The following is an 18,415-nucleotide window of genomic DNA, read 5'->3' as shown; positions in this document are numbered from 1 at the left end:
ATGAAGTTTCTTTCTCTAAATTAGGAATGCTGGGCCAAATTCATAGCAAATCTAAATGGAAACCATGTGGTTGGCTTCTGCTACAGATAAATTTGATCACAAAATGAATCACAAAATAAATACTGACCAACAGACCTTGTTGTGGAAGGGGGTTAGTGTGAGAGTATTCTGTTTGCAGATGGTTTGTTCCTCGTTGCTTTCTCATTTTATTTGTATCTCCCTCTCACACCTGCAAGAGGAAGATGAAGTTTCACTGAAGGGTGAAACAGCTGGGAAATCATCAGGTCTGCTGGGACCAGAAACCTAAAAGGTAGCTCTCCAGCAAGACCTCAGCAGTCTGGATGAAAGCTTTATCAGTGCCCTTGGCAGAGTACAGAGATGAATGTCCCTGGATTTTTAATCACAGCTATGACTTTTCATGACAGTCCTGAAACTGTCCTGGGGGAGAAGTATTGTACCAGTGGTTGGACACGGAGAACGTATTTTTCATGGATTTCTAAAGTTGGCTTGAATACAGTGGTAGGTCAATCTGAAATTAGGACCCTGTGGGATTATTTAGTTTCTACCCTGGAATGTCTTCTGTTTTATTTGTTATATTTTTTTCCTATTTTAAGATAGTTGTTCAGTTTTTTAGTTCTAAACCACCATTCCCTGCTCTTCATATCCAGCATACTGGATATTTTTGCATACTTTAAGACACATCCAGTCATTATCTGCTCTAGCACCTGGATAATACTTCTTGAAATATTTCAAATACTTGACAATTCACTTTTTTTAAAAGTGTGGTTCTGTTATGTTTCTCATATAAATTTATGTGTTTATATATATAATCTCCATATAACCTTTTTCTACTGGGAGGTAGCACAGCACATTGCAAAGAACATGAAGAAGAGAAAGCCACTCACCGATTTCATCATTGTAAATTGCATTGAACCCTACTGCAAAAAATTCCTTTTCTATTCCGGCAGCATTTCTAGACTGAATCTGATACCAAACTTGTGTCTGTATCAAACTATCTGCAGAACAGCCATCCAAATAAAACAATTGCAGTTAACTTATAAAACATGTCAACCTTAAAAACCCGATTGTATTGAAACTGTTTATGACTTTGAACTCAGTTATCTTACAGTCCTTTTATTTCCTTACAGCTCACCACAGATACTGTGATGTAACAGACAGTCTGTCTATTCCTTTGCTATGAAATTGGTTCAAGGTTGAGAGCGAATGCAGATACCCAAAGTTCAGCAGCACTAGTACTGTTGGAATCTAGGTTCAGAAGGTTTAACCTTACCTTTATGCTCTTGCATCAACCATCCAGGGATGCTTTGCTTGCTTTACTCATGGATTTAAGTTTTTCATTCGGCATTTTCCATTTTGCCCAAAAAGTAGCCCTAAAACATTTGCTTTTACTTGCTTTGATGCAAAACTTTCTCGTTGGAAACTAATCCTTGGATTATCTTTGAAGGTTTCTTTTAAGAGCATTCAAAACGGATCTGAAGAAAATTTAGAGAAGCATGTTACTAAATAAACTTTCACAGTCTCTTACCTTGTCTTTTTAAAGGTTTTGTGTTAGAACTTCACTGAATATAGATTAACGCACACCTAGTTGCCTTTTCAGTAGCTGCTCAGAAAAGCTTTAGAAAAATTTGGTGAGGATTATTTGCCACCCTATTAAACTAAAGAAGACCTTCAGAAAATTTGTGTTCAGTCTTAGGTATTTGATAAACACTTAAAATTACTTTGAGAGTGCCTCTTGGCCTTTTTACTCAATTTGAGAGGACTACATTTGGCAGTGCTGTAGAACTCAAAGTCATATAATCTAAGTATTTAGTTATAGTAGGCTTTGGTTACCTACATGACAACACATTAACACCTCTGGGATTTATGGAAATAGACACATAAAGCATACATCCCTTCATTTGTGCATACTATGTTGTCAAGCATTTAGGTGTTGGATGCCACAGTGCACTACCCAGGCGCATAAATCCTGAGGATGAGGATGCACTGTGTGAGTGAAGCAACTGTCTCTTGGTAAACTCTGGTGCTGCACATTTGACAATCATCTGTATGAATGCAGTCAGAGGATGAATTGACATGAAGAGTTTACTGAAGAGCTAGTGCTTTCAGGGAAAAATAGTATCAATCTGGTGAAGATAGACTCAAAACAGAGGCAGCACAGAGTAATGCTGATCTTGAGGATATGCTTTTAGGCTTTTCAGGTGTGAAAAACACAGTAGGACAGAGTCTGGCATTACAGGTGTTCCTTCTCATTCCTTACAAAGGCCTCTGGGTCATCAGACTGGCAAAGTCTGTCACCCTTTCAGCAGTGCACTTGAAAGACAAACCTGTTCCAATCAGGGAACTTTTTTTCTTCTTAAATGTGGGTGAACTTAATGATCACACTGACAACCTCAGAAACTGAAACCCTCTATTCTGGAACTCTAATTCCCAGACCATTTTTGCCATCTGCACTATAGGTTGTTGGGTCTGTTCAACTGGAGAGCATCACTACATTTAAAATTGCTTTTTGATACCTGCACACTTTAGCTCACTAGGTCTCCACTGGGAAGCTCTATGGCATTAAGATGCAGGTTAAGCAACCATTTATCCACTTATTTTGGCCTGTAAATGTCCTCACTTCCCCTGGGATCAGTATGTTTGCAACAACAGCTGTGAAAATCTAGTTCAGAATATAACTTCAATGCAGCCTTCCCAAGTCACCTAGGTATTTAAGGCTAGTGCCTCTCTTCATTCACACATGTATACCCCAAAATCTCTCCTAATTACAAAAGCCTGGAAAAAAAAAGATACGCCTCACAGCAAGCCTCAGAATAAACAAACTCACTCTGCATAGGTCCAGAAGGAGAAAGAAGGTGTGTTCTGCATTTAAGTGGCTGCTAGCTTACATGCCACCTCTTATCTGAGAGGTAGGCTGCTGGTGCACACTGAGATAGGAGAACCAAGATCCAGCAGTGTTACCACGCAAAAAGCTCACACACATACCCGCTAAATTGTACAAAGGGGAACATAAAAGCAAGCCATTCGGCTGCTAACACAGAACATGTTTTATTTACTGAATTGTGAGCTGTGCAAAGACCATGAGGTCCCTCATGAGAAGATGAGAGCTGTTTCTCACAGGTCTCGGACATTTTATGGATGACTTAGTGTCAGATGGGTTGGGCTGGGTGACATTTTTATTTCCTACTTCCCCCCACCTCCCTGTACAGATCACAAAACGACAGAACAAATGTTTTGTTCATGTTAAATCTTTATTAATTTTCTCAAGACAAACAACAGAGAATTATTATAATCAGACTAACGCGGTGCTTTCCAAACTGCAATCCCTCTAACAGTTTAAAACTGTGTATAAATGAGTAGAAGAGACAGTTACACTGACCTACATGAACAAGAGTAATTGGATCACTGTGTGCAGTAAAACAGGCTTCTGTATTTTTATGACTAACTAGAAAGGGCATGGCCAGTATTAAAATTGTCTGGTATTTATTATAAGAGCATAATTTTTTTTCAGCTGCTAATTACTTTGCCATATTCTTCACCTTTGTGTCAAAACTTTCTGCATAAGATACAAGATTTCGAAATTGTCAGAAAACTCTGGCTAAAGTTGCTCTGTCATTTCCTGCAGCAAGAAAAGTCTTTTGTGGATTTTAACTCCTAGGAAAAGTTTCCTGGGGAAGCTTTAATTTTTCCCTGTTTTTACAAGTATTTCCTGGATTTCAAGTCAAAGCAATAGCTAGTCTATGATGGCCTCTGCCACGGATGGCCCAGCTGGCTCAAGTACCTCTACACAGCAGTTCCTTTAGAGACAGTAGAAATATTGTTATACCTGTAGTAACTTGCTCTGGGTCAGCATCAAAAGAAAGAACAGGGGCACGTCCTCCCTGTGCTCTTGCTGACCTCTCCTCCTAGTCCTAACATAGTGTGGGGAACTGCACTTGTCTGAATCAAGTGCAAAGATGGACCTACGGGACAGAGAGACCTTAATTCAATCAGGTGGGAAGACACAGGTGCTTACAGCTGGCAGAGGGGACAGACAGGAATTTGCACAACAGAGAGAGAGACAAAAGGGAATGGCAGCAGATGAAGATAGGAAGTAGGACACAGAGGAAAAGGCTAACAAGGACCAGAAAAAGAGAAGGGTGAGGGACAGAAGAGTAAGGGATGAGAGGCAAAACAAGCCTAGTCAATGGGTGGAGGAGGGAACTGGCTCTGTCTGGGTAAGTAGAGATGGTAACTTGGAAAAACTTACTTAACAAGAATATTTGTACTAAGATGAGCCCCTGAGGTGTGGATGTTGCAATGAATTAAATGAGGAGTACAGATGTAGAACAAGGGAAAAGGATGGAGAGCTGGTTTGGCACCTGTAAACACCTCACTCAGTATTCAGACCTGACTACCAAGGCTCGCTGTAGGCACATCTCACTCTGCCACTGCTGTCAGCAGCATCCAGGAAACCCACCAGCTAATTTTCCATCCCTGATGGCAGACCATGCAACAGAAATGAGATGAACCATTGGCTGTGGTGATTAATTGTGGCATTAATACAGGAGGAAGAATTTGTTTCAGTGGATTTAGATGCTCCTGCTGCCCTCAATACCCACAATACAGCACTAGACAACTGAACCGCTCTATTTCTTTTTTGCTTTGTGTTTTTCAGACAATAACATACAAGAGAAGAGAGGGCTGTTTAAATCTATTCCTACTTGGGGAACAGAGATACGAAGGCAATTGTCCCCTTTCCCTAGAAAGCCTAGGAGGTAGAGGGCTACTCTAAAAATCTTTACGTTTCAGTGAACCATGTGAGGAGACTCCTCAGGTGTCACTAAAGGTATTGCCCGTGGACAGCTGGACTGCATCAGCAGGATTCAGAGACCATGCCCATCTGCTTGAATTTCTGCTGCTGACAAGCTAGAAAATTTGCCTTGACTTCCATCTCCAGGAAAGAGCATATTTTCCTCATATACATATCCTCATAAGAGAGATATGGAATCCCTTTTTTCCACGTTTTTTAATACATAATATATATGTAGAGCATGTGAGAATTAGAGAGAATTAGAGAGAATTAGAGGAAATAAATGTGAAATTTTACCGAAGTGGGAATTAGAAAATTAAGTCCAGAAGAAAGGAGCATTCCCTCTACAGTATAAAATGGCATTATCTTACCTGTAGGCACTACTGCAAACAGGGAAGTTTCATCATACCAGAAACAGAGAGGTAAAACCACCAGCTAATCTACACACTATATTTATGGGATGGTACGAAATTCATCCTTGGTTCATGCAACTTAAATTCAGTTGAAAGCAAAGTGGAATTACCAGGTATTTGGACAAAAGTCTATTGGACAGAGAGGGATGGCTGTGTTGTCCCAGAGATTTATTAGGAGTAGGATCCTGGAAATTCAGTGAGAATATCATTTAGCTGCACAGTTGCCATTAATTTCAATTAATTTCCTTATAAGTGCTGATGTGTTCCTCCTCCCTGACTTCACCTAGAAGCACAATTTCAGAAGCTGTCTTCCAAGAAGTCACCATAAACAGAGACTTTGTCAGGAATTGCTGACAGTTCCCAACACAAAAGCCTATTAAATCCCTCAGCTAATTACATATCGCCACAAATTTAGTCTAAGAGTAGCTCAAGTGTTAAACAGTTGGGCATCTAAACACACAGGCACCAAAATCGGTTATGCATCTGGGTTTAATGTTATACACCAGCAAAGTTAAAGCTTCAATATGATCTGCAGATGCCTTTAATAATGAACAGAAACATTTTCCAATTTAAGACCTACACAAAACAAATTAAACACTAAAATATAAACTATCAGTTTTTTAATTTCTAATTCCAAAGCCTGGAAGTCAAACATAGGACTTACCTCAGCTAGAGCAGTATATAACAGCATATAACAAGCTGCTTTTTCAGGTGGGGTCTCTCAGCTTTCCCCACAGCACATCCAGGTAACACTTTGCAAATATCTGGCTCTTATCTCAACTGAAATATTACTATTTTTAAGAAATATGTTTGTATGTGTATATAAAAACATACAGAGAGAGAAAAAGAACTCGCATGTATCATGCATCAAAGAAAGTGAAATAGCTGCTGCAGGAATGAGAAAAACAGTCCCCATCTCTCCTCCCAAATGAAGAAATTTTAAATTCCTATGCTAGGACAAATAAACTAAAAGGCCAAACCTCTGTGCATCAAACAGAACCTTCTGTAAAAGATTTATGTAGCAGAGAACCTGTTTTTCCTCTGCATGCTTTCCCAAGCACAGGTTAACAAACATCAGCAAAGAATACTTCAGCTCCGTTTTTTCAGTCAGCATCCAGATAGTCTCACAACATATTCCCAAACCAAGGAAGGCTGAGACTCTTCTCTTGCCCTTACCTATTCTCTTATCTCATACAAACTGTGAACACTGCTCAAAGATAACCACATCTTTGACAAAATTTATAGCAGAATTACTAAAATATTGAGAGTGGAGACTGTGGATGACTGATATTTCAGGATTAGGTATTTCATAACAAGTATCTCCTCAGGGTGGCAGTATGTTTTGTCCCTTGTTTGGCCAGCCAGTGGATTAGGGAGAAAATTTCTCCTGCAGATCACTGTACACTTTAGAAAGACAATACATACACTGCTTGCACGTTACTTACTGATAAGCACATATGGTGGTAACTGGAAACATGCATGGGTTCAGGCACAAAATCCACTACCCTCGCTAACAAAAGAATGAAGAAAACTATGTTTTACATGCCCATCTCAGAGAAGCAGTAAACAGTCTTTATAAGAGTCATTAAGCAGAACTGTAGAGGGCTGGGAACGCTGAGCAACCGCATGAGGCTATTTACCTGTTTCAGTGTCTCCGCGGGGTGCACGACAATAACAGCAGTCCATGAAGATAACGTAGTTTAACACATTGAGGAGTAGACCTGAAACCCCGATAATGAGGACGAGCAGTACTTTCTCTGTCTTCTGAGGATTGATAAACCTCTTGATAGCCTCAACGAAGACGCTGAACATCAGAGCAGTGGCAAAAACAGAGTTGCCAAAAGCTCCCAGCACGTCCGCTCGGCTGAAGCCGAAAGTGCTGGCCTTGTGCCACTTGATGCGGCTGAACCTGACGCCGAACAAACCGATGATCATGGAGATCAGGTGAGAGAGAACAGTAAAGGCATCTGAGGCTAAGGAAAGAGAATTGCCCACGTAGGCTACGGAGATCTCAACAGCAAAAATGACAAGGCTCAGCACACACATGGCGATGAGCCTTATGCTCCGGCCCGAGTAGCGGCCCATTTCTGCTGCTCTCTTCCCCTCACTCCCAGGTTCAGCAAGACAGAGCTGCGTGAGGAGCAACTCACTGCCTGTGATTCTGCCCTTTATCTGTCAGTGCTGCTCACATGTGGGAGCCACTTTTATAGGAAGCAGTAAAGCAATAAATCAGTTTAAAGGGCACTTTAGCAAGATTTGTCATGTGAAGGCAGCCTGAGGGCTCCAGTCCTGCAGGTGTTCCACCCTCAGGAGGCTTTTTTTCCTACAAAACCAAAAATGAGCCAAGGGAGACTACTGGGAGCACCAGCACTTGCTACTCTACTCAGTGGCAGTGTCCTAAAAAACTGAATAAGGCCGAGAGCATAAGAAGGTGGCTCAGAATTTTAAGTGGTTAGACAAGGCCTCTCTTTTGCACAAAACTCTCCTCTCATGTTTGTTTCTGCCATTTCTGTTGGCAGTAATTTTAATACTGAAAAAAAATCTTACTACATACCTATGTAAGAAGACATTTTAAATCCATGTTGAGTGGACATTATTTGTAAGAACATGCTAAACCTGTGAGAGTCACTGAAGATGTCACACATAGAGCAAGCTTCAAAGACAACTGAATTCATCTTTCATTTTAGCAACCTAGTACAACAACTATTCAACTTCTTGTTCTTTGTCATGTTTTAACATTGCCCATGGAAATGGAGAAAATTTGGAGGCTATTTGCTAAACAAACAGCCAGTACACATGGAAGCTGAGGCTTAACAATAAACCACATTGTTTATTTCCCATTTAGAAAACCCTGCCTATCTCAAAATCCCAAAGTAAGCCTCATAGGCTTACACAGAAAAGTCAGAGTTGGGGAAAGCACAACCAGAAATTAAGGGGGAAATAAGAGCTGCTGAAGTCCTTGCTTGTACTTTGTGCCATTTCTGGAACAGAGTAATATCCTGAAGCAGTAACATTTTTTGTCCCTCATTGTAGTGTCTCTTGAGCTCCTGATAGTTAACACATACTCAGAAACTGCAGCGAAGAAAATCTGTAGCACACTAGGCAATATGGGCCATAAGACCACGTGCCTTCCTGAAAAGCTTGTGGTCCAGCTTTTTGTTTAAAATGCCCATCTTTGTACATACATACACAGTCAAAACGGAAGAAAATTACATGCAGTACAGCCCTGGAGAGATAAGATAATAATACTGATAACCTGAGCTAACCAACTGTCCCTGCTGACCTCACACTTCCCAAGGTGAATTAACTTTACATTAAAAACTCAAACACCCACCCCCAATTTTCATCTGGGTTTTTGCTCACAGGGTTTCAACTGCCAAAATATTTATGTTTAAAGTCCAGTTTGTTAGAAGCCTTGACTGTCAATACATGTAATTTTTTAACATCTAGTCATTTGTCTACCTACACAGTGCAGCTGCAACTTGGAGGTTTCCCTCCCCTTCACTTTAAGAACACCATTATTAACCCTGGAAGGGTGAATTAGTAGAACTAATTATAAAATTGAAAACTGGTATTTATTCCTCTTCATCGTGTCCCACCTGTGTTACTACTTCTATTCCAGCTATTTCTATGGTAGTTTTTTCCTTCTTGTATTAAAGTGATGTTTAACTATTTATTTTATTATCTTAACTACAGAGCATGAAAAGTGAGAATTTTTTTTCAAGTTATTCTCCTTTCAATGGGAACAGTCAAAGGTCAAAGTTCAGAGGTCTCGAAATTCCTGCCTTACACAAGGTTGAGATTACCAAAACAAGAGCTAAATGAAGCACTTCCTTTGCTCACCTGTGCTCTATTTTTTAATAAGGAGCTGCTAACACCATGTTAAGGCAGTTCCCTTACATTCCCCCTTACTATTCAACCCAAATTTATCAATATACAAGAACTAAGGAACATCACGAAATTTGCAATTCAATTATTAACATAAAACAGTATTATTTAATCAACAGTGGTGTATTATTCCAATTCATACACCTATTTTTCTAACAGACAACCTATTAAGAGTCTGAAAGTTTTTTTCTATAATGCTTCACAAATAACTCAGATTGTGCTTTGGTTGAAAGGATACTTGACATGAACATTATCTCTCCCAGGCAAACATTAGCCTCCCTGTGGAAGATAATCACAGGGAGATCTGCACTTGAGTCATCCACATTCCAGGCACTTACTATGGCCAGGAAGAAACATGTTTGGGAAAAGTAAGGGAAAAACAAAAGAAAAAACAAAGGCTGGCCTTCCGTGAAATCTCTGGCTTCAAACCAACCCATCTGTAGGTTCAGAGCAACTCACTTCTAAGAACAGTGTGTCAACATGTTTACTCATGAATTTGATCAACTGGTTGAAGGCTGGTTGTTTGTTCAAAGTGATAAGGCTGCAGCACTGTTAGAGGCTGCATTTAGTTTTGCCTTTCTTTTGTTCTGAGCTTTAACAGCTTCCACTCATTTTAAAAATATGGGTGTTCTAGAGCATTTCAATGGGAGCTGAAAGAGCCCATCTACTCTTAGAAATCTGGTTTGCTCTGTCAAAAAACCTTGGTACACTCCTGTCTCTTACACCTGCAGACATTGAAGCTGAGGGTTGCTGCCTTTCCCCTTCCCCAGCACTAGAGAGCTGCCATGGCAATCCCTCTAAAGGCTACTCTTACCCGTCATTTCAGGCTGTGAAAACATCACTCTGGTGTTACTATTCACCCTCTTTCTCAAAGTACAATCCCAGCCAGCATTAGAGGCAGCATCCCAGGAGAGACCTCCACCACAATAGAATAGCCCTTTAGGGCCACTCCTCTGGTTTGTCAACTGAAACCAAAGATGAATGCGTGCACTGATCTTAAGATGCAACTGAAGCAAACTCTTCAAGACTAACCATCACATAAGGAATATTACAGAGAATTTCTAAGTGTTCAAGCGCTCTGATCAAGCTGATCTGAAATATTTAACCATTTTTGTACTTTTCTGTGGGAAAATTGGGGTATTATCACAAGGTGCATGATCCTAAACTGGACAGGCCACTGGTTCAAATTTAATGTTCAAAATTTCGACCAGGAAGGCTGACCACAGGAATCTGGGCAAAAGCAAATATTTTGCATGCTTTTGAAAAGCAGAGGGGGGTGAAGATCTGGGAATAGCATTCTGTAAGTCTCCTGTATGCTTCAGTCTATGGCTACTACATAAAAGTAGGGGTTTGGAACAGGCAGCCACTGAGTATTGTCCCAGTAAGAGTTGGGGGAGGATCTTACTAGTCCAACTTTCTAATTGCCAGGTTTTTACTCAACAATTTTCAGGGAAAGGGGTTTATATAGACAGCCTTAAAACCATATAGGAGAAAAAACCCTAATATATTATGCATATGTCTTCCAAAAGTTATTTTGTGCCAGGGCTATCTTTTTTTTTTTTTTAAAGCCAATCTTGTGCCCAAAGTGGAAGCAATGTTATTTTTAAAATAATTTCATAACTCTGTGACATCCAGCCTCCTCTGCTAAAGCAACACTTAGCAAGTACAGGAAAAGCAAAGAAGATTTTATGAAATGCTGTAGACACAATCACAGCCTAAAATATTTAGCATGGAAAATATCTCTCTCTGCATTACCTCTGCCTTTGCAGTGTCACTCTCAGACAGCTATAAGGGCCAGTTTATAAAATAAGAGAAACAAGCTTTGCAAAATATCTGGAAGAAATGGCATCCACCTGCATCATGCTAAAAATGTGGTATTTAATCTAAGAAAGCCTTTCAAACTTGTTTTACAATGGGGTGAAAATTTGGGAGGTGATTCTCCCCTCTACATCTGCTCTTGCGAGATCCCACCTGGAGTACTGCATCCAGCTCTGGGGTCCCCAACAAAAGACCGACATGGAGAGAGTCAAGAGAAGGCCACAAAAATGCTCAGAGGGCTGGAGTACCTCTCCTGTGAGGACAGGTTGAGAGAATTGGGGTTGTTCAGCTTGGAGAAGACAAGTCTGCAGATAGACCTCAAAGTATCTTTCAGTACCCCAAGGGAGCCTACAACAAAGCTGGAGAGGGACATTTTACATGAGCAGGTAGTGATAGGACAAGAGGGAATGGCTTTAAACTGAAATAGGGTAGGTTCAGATTAGATATTAGGAAGAAATTCTTTACTATGAAGGTGGTGAGGCACTGGAACGGGTTGCCCAGAGAAGTCCTGGACTCCCCATTCCCAGAGGTGTTCAAGACCAGGCTGGATGGGGTTCTGAGTAACCTGGTCTAATGGAAGGTGTCCCCACCCAGGGCAGGTGGGCTAGAACTAGATGATTTTTAAGGTCCCTTCCAACCCAAACCATTCTATGTTTCTATGAAAATATTCCTTGAAACACCTGACTCCAGAAGGAGTTTGCAAAAAGGGTAGTATTTACCATACCTACAGGTTAGCAGCAAGTCTCTATGAAAATTGAAAGATCTGAAGGCAAAGTTAAAAGATTTTTTCCTATAAAGTAGACGTAGCATGCTAAACTGAACTGTAGTGTTTATGACATTCTCTCCAATCTTTCAGGAATTTTCTCAATGTACAAAAAACCACATGTACCAAAACAGAAAAAAGACATGAGCAAATGGTACCTATTCCTTCCCCCCGAGCAACACAGCAAAAACCACCACAGCATATTACAGCTCACAATACATGTTTATTATTAGAGATGTTTACAGAAAAGTCTGTGAATTACTGCTAGCCTAAGATTGACAATTGGGGTGGGGGGTTATGGTTTATGGCTTTGTCTTTGAATTATGTAAAAAGTCACAAAACCGATTAAAGTTTAAGGGGCTATTTCAGTCTTATTAAAAAAAGTTCAATTCACAGATAAAGAGGAAGGTTCTTTCTCTAATAATTTAGTAACTACGACCAAATAGGGTGTAAAACTTGGCAGGGTTTTTGCCGCACACACATCTTTCTCCACGCTGGAGTTCACGGAGAGGCTGGAAAGGTATGCAGAGGCTTTTTGCTCCCATGGAAGGGGCACCAGGCTCAAGATCTTGATCCCTGAAATAAAAGTATATTCATAAATAAATACTTTTATTGAAAAATAAAGGTGCAATAAGGTGTATTATACATAAAATCTTAAAATCACAGTAATTAATTTGAAAGTTCCAGAACCAAGGGAAGTAAACATATTGAATTATGCAGGAAAGTAACAGTCAAAGCCGAGAACTGTATGTGTTACACCCAGAGGCACTTTGCATTCCTGTTTTATAATCAAAACATCCTGATTTTGATCTTGGTAGATACTTTCCAGTTCAGTTACACTTATATTTTACCTGGCAGTGGTCTTCTTGATCCAATCCTCGCACTCAATTTCCCCACAAAAAGGGATTTGTACAATCTGAAGGGAAGAGAGGAGGGGAGAAAAAAAATCCAACAGTTATACATCTAAAAAAAATCATCTTTGTCTCTGGAAGATTCCTAAACCTTCAGATCTCATATACACTCAAATTGGGAAAAGTTCCAATTGTTACAACTAAATTTTAATAGCTCTTTTTCATCAAAGAAATAGATAAGCACAGTCATCCCTCCTAGTGCAGCATGGAAAAACATACACAAACCCAAAGTAGCATTTAAATTTAAATCGATTTTTTTTAACCCAATACATCTTCCTTCTGAGGAAAGTATAAACAGTTTTCCCCTGAAATGTTCCATTTCTTTTGTTTAGGAAAAGTTTCATATTTTCAAACTGCAGAACAAATGTTCGCTTACACACCGCAAGACAGTGCCATCCTAACAAAGTTTCCATTTTAATTCCATTTCTATGAATTTTCATTTTTTTCTGAGCAAGACAATTTTATATGTACGTATTTTAAGAAAACAGAATTGCCAACAGCACATTTTTCTTGGGAGTGTGGGGGTGGTTTCCTGCTGTTTCCTTCAGTTAGTTTAATTGAGGAAAATCAAGAAAGTAAAGTTGAAATGCTAATGTTATACACTCCTCTTAGTAATACTCTTAGCTATTGTAGCAAATCTCTTTTCCCAACCGTTATATTCAGTTTTACTGATTTTTTTTTTCATTTTTAATGGACTTTCAGAGAGAAAATTCAGTTTGCTACTAAGAAGTAGCATTATTGTTAAAAAGACACCCCCTACACACGTTTGAACACTCAAGTAATGCTGATAGCTGAGGGTAACACCAGATACTAAATTCAGTCTTCAGAATCTCATTTTAATTCTATCCAAACTGTGAATAAGGTTTATTCACTATGTCTTTCACCAAATTTACATTCTTACTGCAAAATTCTCAATTTGCCATTAACTGGTGTATACACCTTTATTAATAGACTTCACTTTATAGCTTCCCTTTCTTGCAACTGAAAAAGGGAACTATTACCACTCTACTACACTGTTCTTGCATTAATCTTTTGTTAGTGAAATGAAATTGCTTAAATATCTGTGTAATTACCCTTTGAGTTTCAATTGACTTTGCACGAAACTTAAAAGAACACAGAAACAGTCCTCATTTTTAAAGAGCTAAGAGTCTGCAACTCCACTAAGGGAAAAACAGCAACAGGAATTAAACAGGGGCATGTCAGCTTACAAATTTTCCTATTAAACAGTAGCTAGTGTTAACAGAGTGCTATAAATTTTGTTCATATAACATATATAGGTCGAGAGTGAAACAAACACAAAATGACATATCTTTTCAATTTTCTTCAATTCAGATATGCTGATTATAATAAACTTGTATAACCCAAGGACCATAATGGTCAGAGTATCCAACTTGGAAAGTAAAAATATTTGAAGGCAGTCAATCATCGTTTCAGAGTGCTTGTTTAATTCAGAGATGAAAGATATGTGATGACACATCTTGAAATCATGACACATGAGAGCGGTAATACTAGCTAAACATCTCTGCAGAGCACAATTATTTGTTAAATAAAGACTAAAGACTTGTGTTTAGTTTTGTGGAGGAAAATAAGGCAGTACTACTATTATAGCACCTATGCACAGAATGACATTTAAGACATCTGTATCCTTGGCTTCATAAGCATGCTAAATCAGCCCCTCCTCTGAAGTTCATCATTATTCCTTTAAATCTTGTTCTAAATTGAATTTAAGGGCAATAGAAATGTAAGAAAATAGTGTGACGGAAGGTCAAGCCTAACCAGGAATAAGTACTTGTGAATTCTTGGCACTCATGCATTTTTCATCAGAAATTTTCAGAGTAGATCTAACTGGTAAACAAAACCCCCGATCTCACTTTATAAAATACACAACCTTAATGACTTATGCTGGGGATCCTACCACTTGAACACTTTAAATACATCAACAATTTCACAAGTTGGTCTGTGACAGAATTTCAGGGTTAAAAAATTCTGTCAGTGCATCCCTGAAAAAGAAACAGTAGCTCAATTCTGTACTAAAGACTTCACCTCTCATCTAAACTTCAGTACTTTCCCACAGATGTCTAGATCAGTAAAGTTCAACCATCCACATGATGGGTTATTCTTACTATCATCCCAAGGAGGTTTCTGACTTGCAGTAACTCTTAATGAACCCAATGGCTTCTACTCAGGGGTCATAAAGGTAAAACCTCTTTGACGTAAATAGATCGTACTTTAAACTCTTACTTGGACTTTATTATGAGACTTAATAAGTGTTTTGCCACTGTTGGAATTAGAATAATGACAGTAAGGTTATTGTAACCCAAATAAAATGTCTACATCAATCCCTCTGAAAAGCACATTCTGATAAAAACATCACATTTTATATGCAAATTACCAAATTGCAACACTGTAAGTCACTTCAAGACCCCCTGTCACCTCTGGCACAGGACTACATTTTGAACGGTGGTAACGCGAACACTGTATTCAGTAAATACCATATTTTAGCAAGAGAAGAAAGTAGCATGTATCACAAATTTTGGTAAAGGTAATTTATTTTTGTGCAGCTTTACAGGAGAGGCTTCACCCGCTTGTAAGGGGGGAGTCCCATAAAAATGACAGTAGCATTTATATATAAGCTTTGAAATTTCTAGCCCCTGATTATTTGTAAGGGATACAAAGTGTGTGGAGGCACAGCATTAGAAGTAGTAGATTTCCTTACCTTTCCTGAATCAAGCTCTTTTTGAAAGTCCTCCATATTATCGGCCACCACCATATGACTTTTTAGGTCCTCAGAGGCTCTAAGAAAAGGCAAAAAAAATTGAGTCAGGGCAGATTCATGCACATAATGTCACTGGCCAAATTAAGTTTTCAGAGTCAGTCAAAACAAAAAGTTACAAGAACAATTATAGATTCATCAGAGTCTTCCTAATCAGTTTATGTCTTTCTACTGCTTCCCAAAGTGCTAAAATTTTGATTAATTGCTGATGGAGTATTCTCCAAGCTGCTGCACTTTTCACCATGTTAATTCACACTGTTGTGCATGTCAGTTCAACACTAACCAGATGTAGATAGAAATAAATATCACAGAGGTACACTTTTCTTTTTAAATTATGTTCTAAATCTAAATCACAAAATGGTTTTTAACTAGGTAAAAATATTCTGCCTGTAAACAACTTTGATAACCACAGAAGAAAATGTGCATCAGCACCCTGTTCTTTTCAGTGCAGCTATGAACAACAATTTGCAGAGACAGAAGTGAGGGATTCTGGCATACGCAGTAAGGGCAAATAACAGTTCCAAAAGCATTTCATTGCTTACAAGAAAACAATCCTATGGAAGTCAATAGAGTCTTAAAATACACTTTTGAACACAGAACTTCAACTACTGAAGTTTCTTGGACACTACCATGAACGGTGATTCCATTACTTTGCTGGGCATGCTGTTCCAATGCTTGACCACCTTTTCAGTGGAGAAACTTTCCCAACATTCATTCTAAACCTCCTCCAGTTCAACTTGAGACTATTTCCTCTTATCCTATCACTTGTCAGCTGGTAGAAGAGCCTGACCCACACCCAGCTACAACCTCCTTTCAGGGAGTTGTAGAGAGTGATGAGGTCTCCCCTGAGCCTCCTTTTCTCCAGGCTGAACACCCCCAGCTCCCTCAGCTGCTCCTCATAAGACTTGTACTCCAGACACTTCACTGGGACAACACTGTTCCATGAACTATTTATGGTGTATGTGTTTATTAATACTTCACATGAATTCACAGAAGTATTTTTTAAAATAAGTTCATGAGAACAACAGGAAACTTCTATCACTGTATGTGAAGAAGTTTAAGAGGCAGAAAAATTATATGTCACAAACAGAAAGAAGTGCCTAACCTGTCTGTCTTCACAGATAAACCAACAACATCAGAAATTCTTCTGACAGGTAAAGTGCATCTGTGATTAGCATAGCCACTCACTGTACCTCTCAATTTACCTGTTGTAAAGGTTAGCATGGATCTCCTCCAAAATCTGCTTCAGTTTATCTTCTGCTTCATGTTCAGACAAGGTCAGCTTCTGTCCTGTGTCTCTTCTAACAGCTACAAACTGTTGGCTCTTCATGTCTCGTGGTCCCACTTCAACCCTGACTGGAACACCCTTCATGAAAAAAAAATCAGAAGTTATGATGAAGAACTAATATTCAGGAGAGTTCATTTTCTCTCTCTCTCTCTGTGTGAGTAATATTTTGTTTGGTTTTTTAAGACCAGTCTTAACATGGAATCATTTTACACATTTAAGTTTCTCTGGAAAAAAAATAAATTACCATGTATTCCACAGCTTTTATGTAATTTTTCTCTTTCCCATCCACACTCTCTTCACTTGTGCATTACCTTGCTTCACTACCTTCGAGACTGCATTCGTGCCAACATTAAAGTAATACTGAAACACAACTGATGGTGCCCTAAGACAGTTATCCCAGATATTGCAAATCAGGTTTATGAAGTCTGAACTGTTAAGTCTTTTATAGTAATTATGTTCTTGCTCATCCAGTAATACATTTCAATTCTGTTTTCACAGACCACTTTCAACTGTATTAACAGCAAATAGCAATAGCCCTAATATCAACATTATTTGCATAGAACCTTTGACTACAAACAGATAACTACCTTAGCAAAGCTTTTATGCTTCATAAACTTTGGTGATAGAACCACGTAATTTCTCATCTCCCAGATACCATCAGATAAAAAGAGTCTCCATTTTACTAATAAGTAAAGAGTCCACTGAGTATAACTTACTGTCTCTATATCCTAACATGTATTGCAACCTGTACACATTTCTTCACAGAAAACGAAGAAAGTAAATGCAAATACATTTTGGGGGATTCTTCCTGCCCTACCCAGGGGAAATTGAATCAGTAAACTTATAAGTTAAAACTATTCAAGAGGTGAACAGGAGAATCAAAACCTGTACCCAAGCTTTCTGTGTGTGCTTTGCATTTGCTTCAAGTTCACAGCTTCCAAATGATTCCCTATACTTCCCCTGCCCTCCCACCTTATTTATGTTAAAAAGGTGAATGATGTAGTAAAATCTATTTGAAGGGTGAGGTATCTACTCCTACTACAAAGCTATATAAAAAGCCATTCAGAACTGTTATTAAACAGCAATTTAAACAGAACATTCTAATTTATGACACACAAAAAGCTGTCTCCATAATTAAAACTTACAGGAAAGTATTAGGTACTTTCCAGTGAAAGAAGAATGCCTAATGATCTCTCAGGAAAATTTCCAAAGAAAGTAACAGAACTAATACCAGACATTATAAACGAAGTACCAATAACTTGGTTCTTTTAGGAAGTAACATTAGAAATCTGTTAAGCTGAAAAGTACATAAGGCAAAATATTTTCCAGTTAATTCCTGTACTTTTTATTCCAGCACCTTTGTGTTTCTTACCTTATGAAATTCTTATACACTCAATAAAATGAGTGTACTGTGCCTGCAATGAGCGTGAAGATGCAGTTTATGTATCATGTTGGACACATTAGTAGATTTTATAAAAAACATCAAGTTTGCCCCATACCATGCCTCTCTGATAAACCTAATTTAATTTATAAAGTCTTCCAACATGGATTCATGGTATTAGAAATCCCTTTAAAAAAAAAATAAGCTACATCAAGGGAAGAGAGTTGGACAAAATGGGAACTTTGAACAACTTGGTTAGCTTCAATCCTCTTACACTAAAAATTAATATATCGAAACTAACTTTAAATTCAGAACAAAAATACAATATCCCATAACATCACAACACATCATTCAATTTCTAATTACCATT

General features: G+C 38.7%; 1 protein-coding gene across 5 annotated transcripts in view; it reads right to left on the bottom strand.

Moving 5' to 3' along the window:
* Window positions 1-11,895: 11,895 nt before the first annotated feature.
* Window positions 11,896-18,415, bottom strand: part of EPRS1 (glutamyl-prolyl-tRNA synthetase 1) — a 39,688-nt gene continuing 33,168 nt past the window's right edge. For all 5 annotated transcript variants that reach the window (XM_027734239.2, XM_027734243.2, XM_027734240.2 and 2 more), the window contains 4 exons: window positions 16,582-16,742; window positions 15,320-15,398; window positions 12,544-12,608; window positions 11,896-12,268 (listed from right to left, as the gene is read on the bottom strand). In XM_027734239.2, coding sequence (XP_027590040.1) covers window positions 12,118-12,268; window positions 12,544-12,608; window positions 15,320-15,398; window positions 16,582-16,742 — 456 coding nt within the window. In that variant the 3' untranslated portion in view covers window positions 11,896-12,117. The remainder of the gene's footprint in view (window positions 12,269-12,543; window positions 12,609-15,319; window positions 15,399-16,581; window positions 16,743-18,415) is intronic.

The sequence above is a fragment of the Pipra filicauda genome, unplaced genomic scaffold, assembly GCF_003945595.2.
Source record: "Pipra filicauda isolate LSUMZ 115617 unplaced genomic scaffold, ASM394559v2 scaffold147_size4022426_pilon, whole genome shotgun sequence".
In the NCBI taxonomy this organism is placed as follows: domain Eukaryota; kingdom Metazoa; phylum Chordata; class Aves; order Passeriformes; family Pipridae; genus Pipra; species Pipra filicauda.
This window is presented reverse-complemented; position numbering and strand designations above follow the sequence as displayed.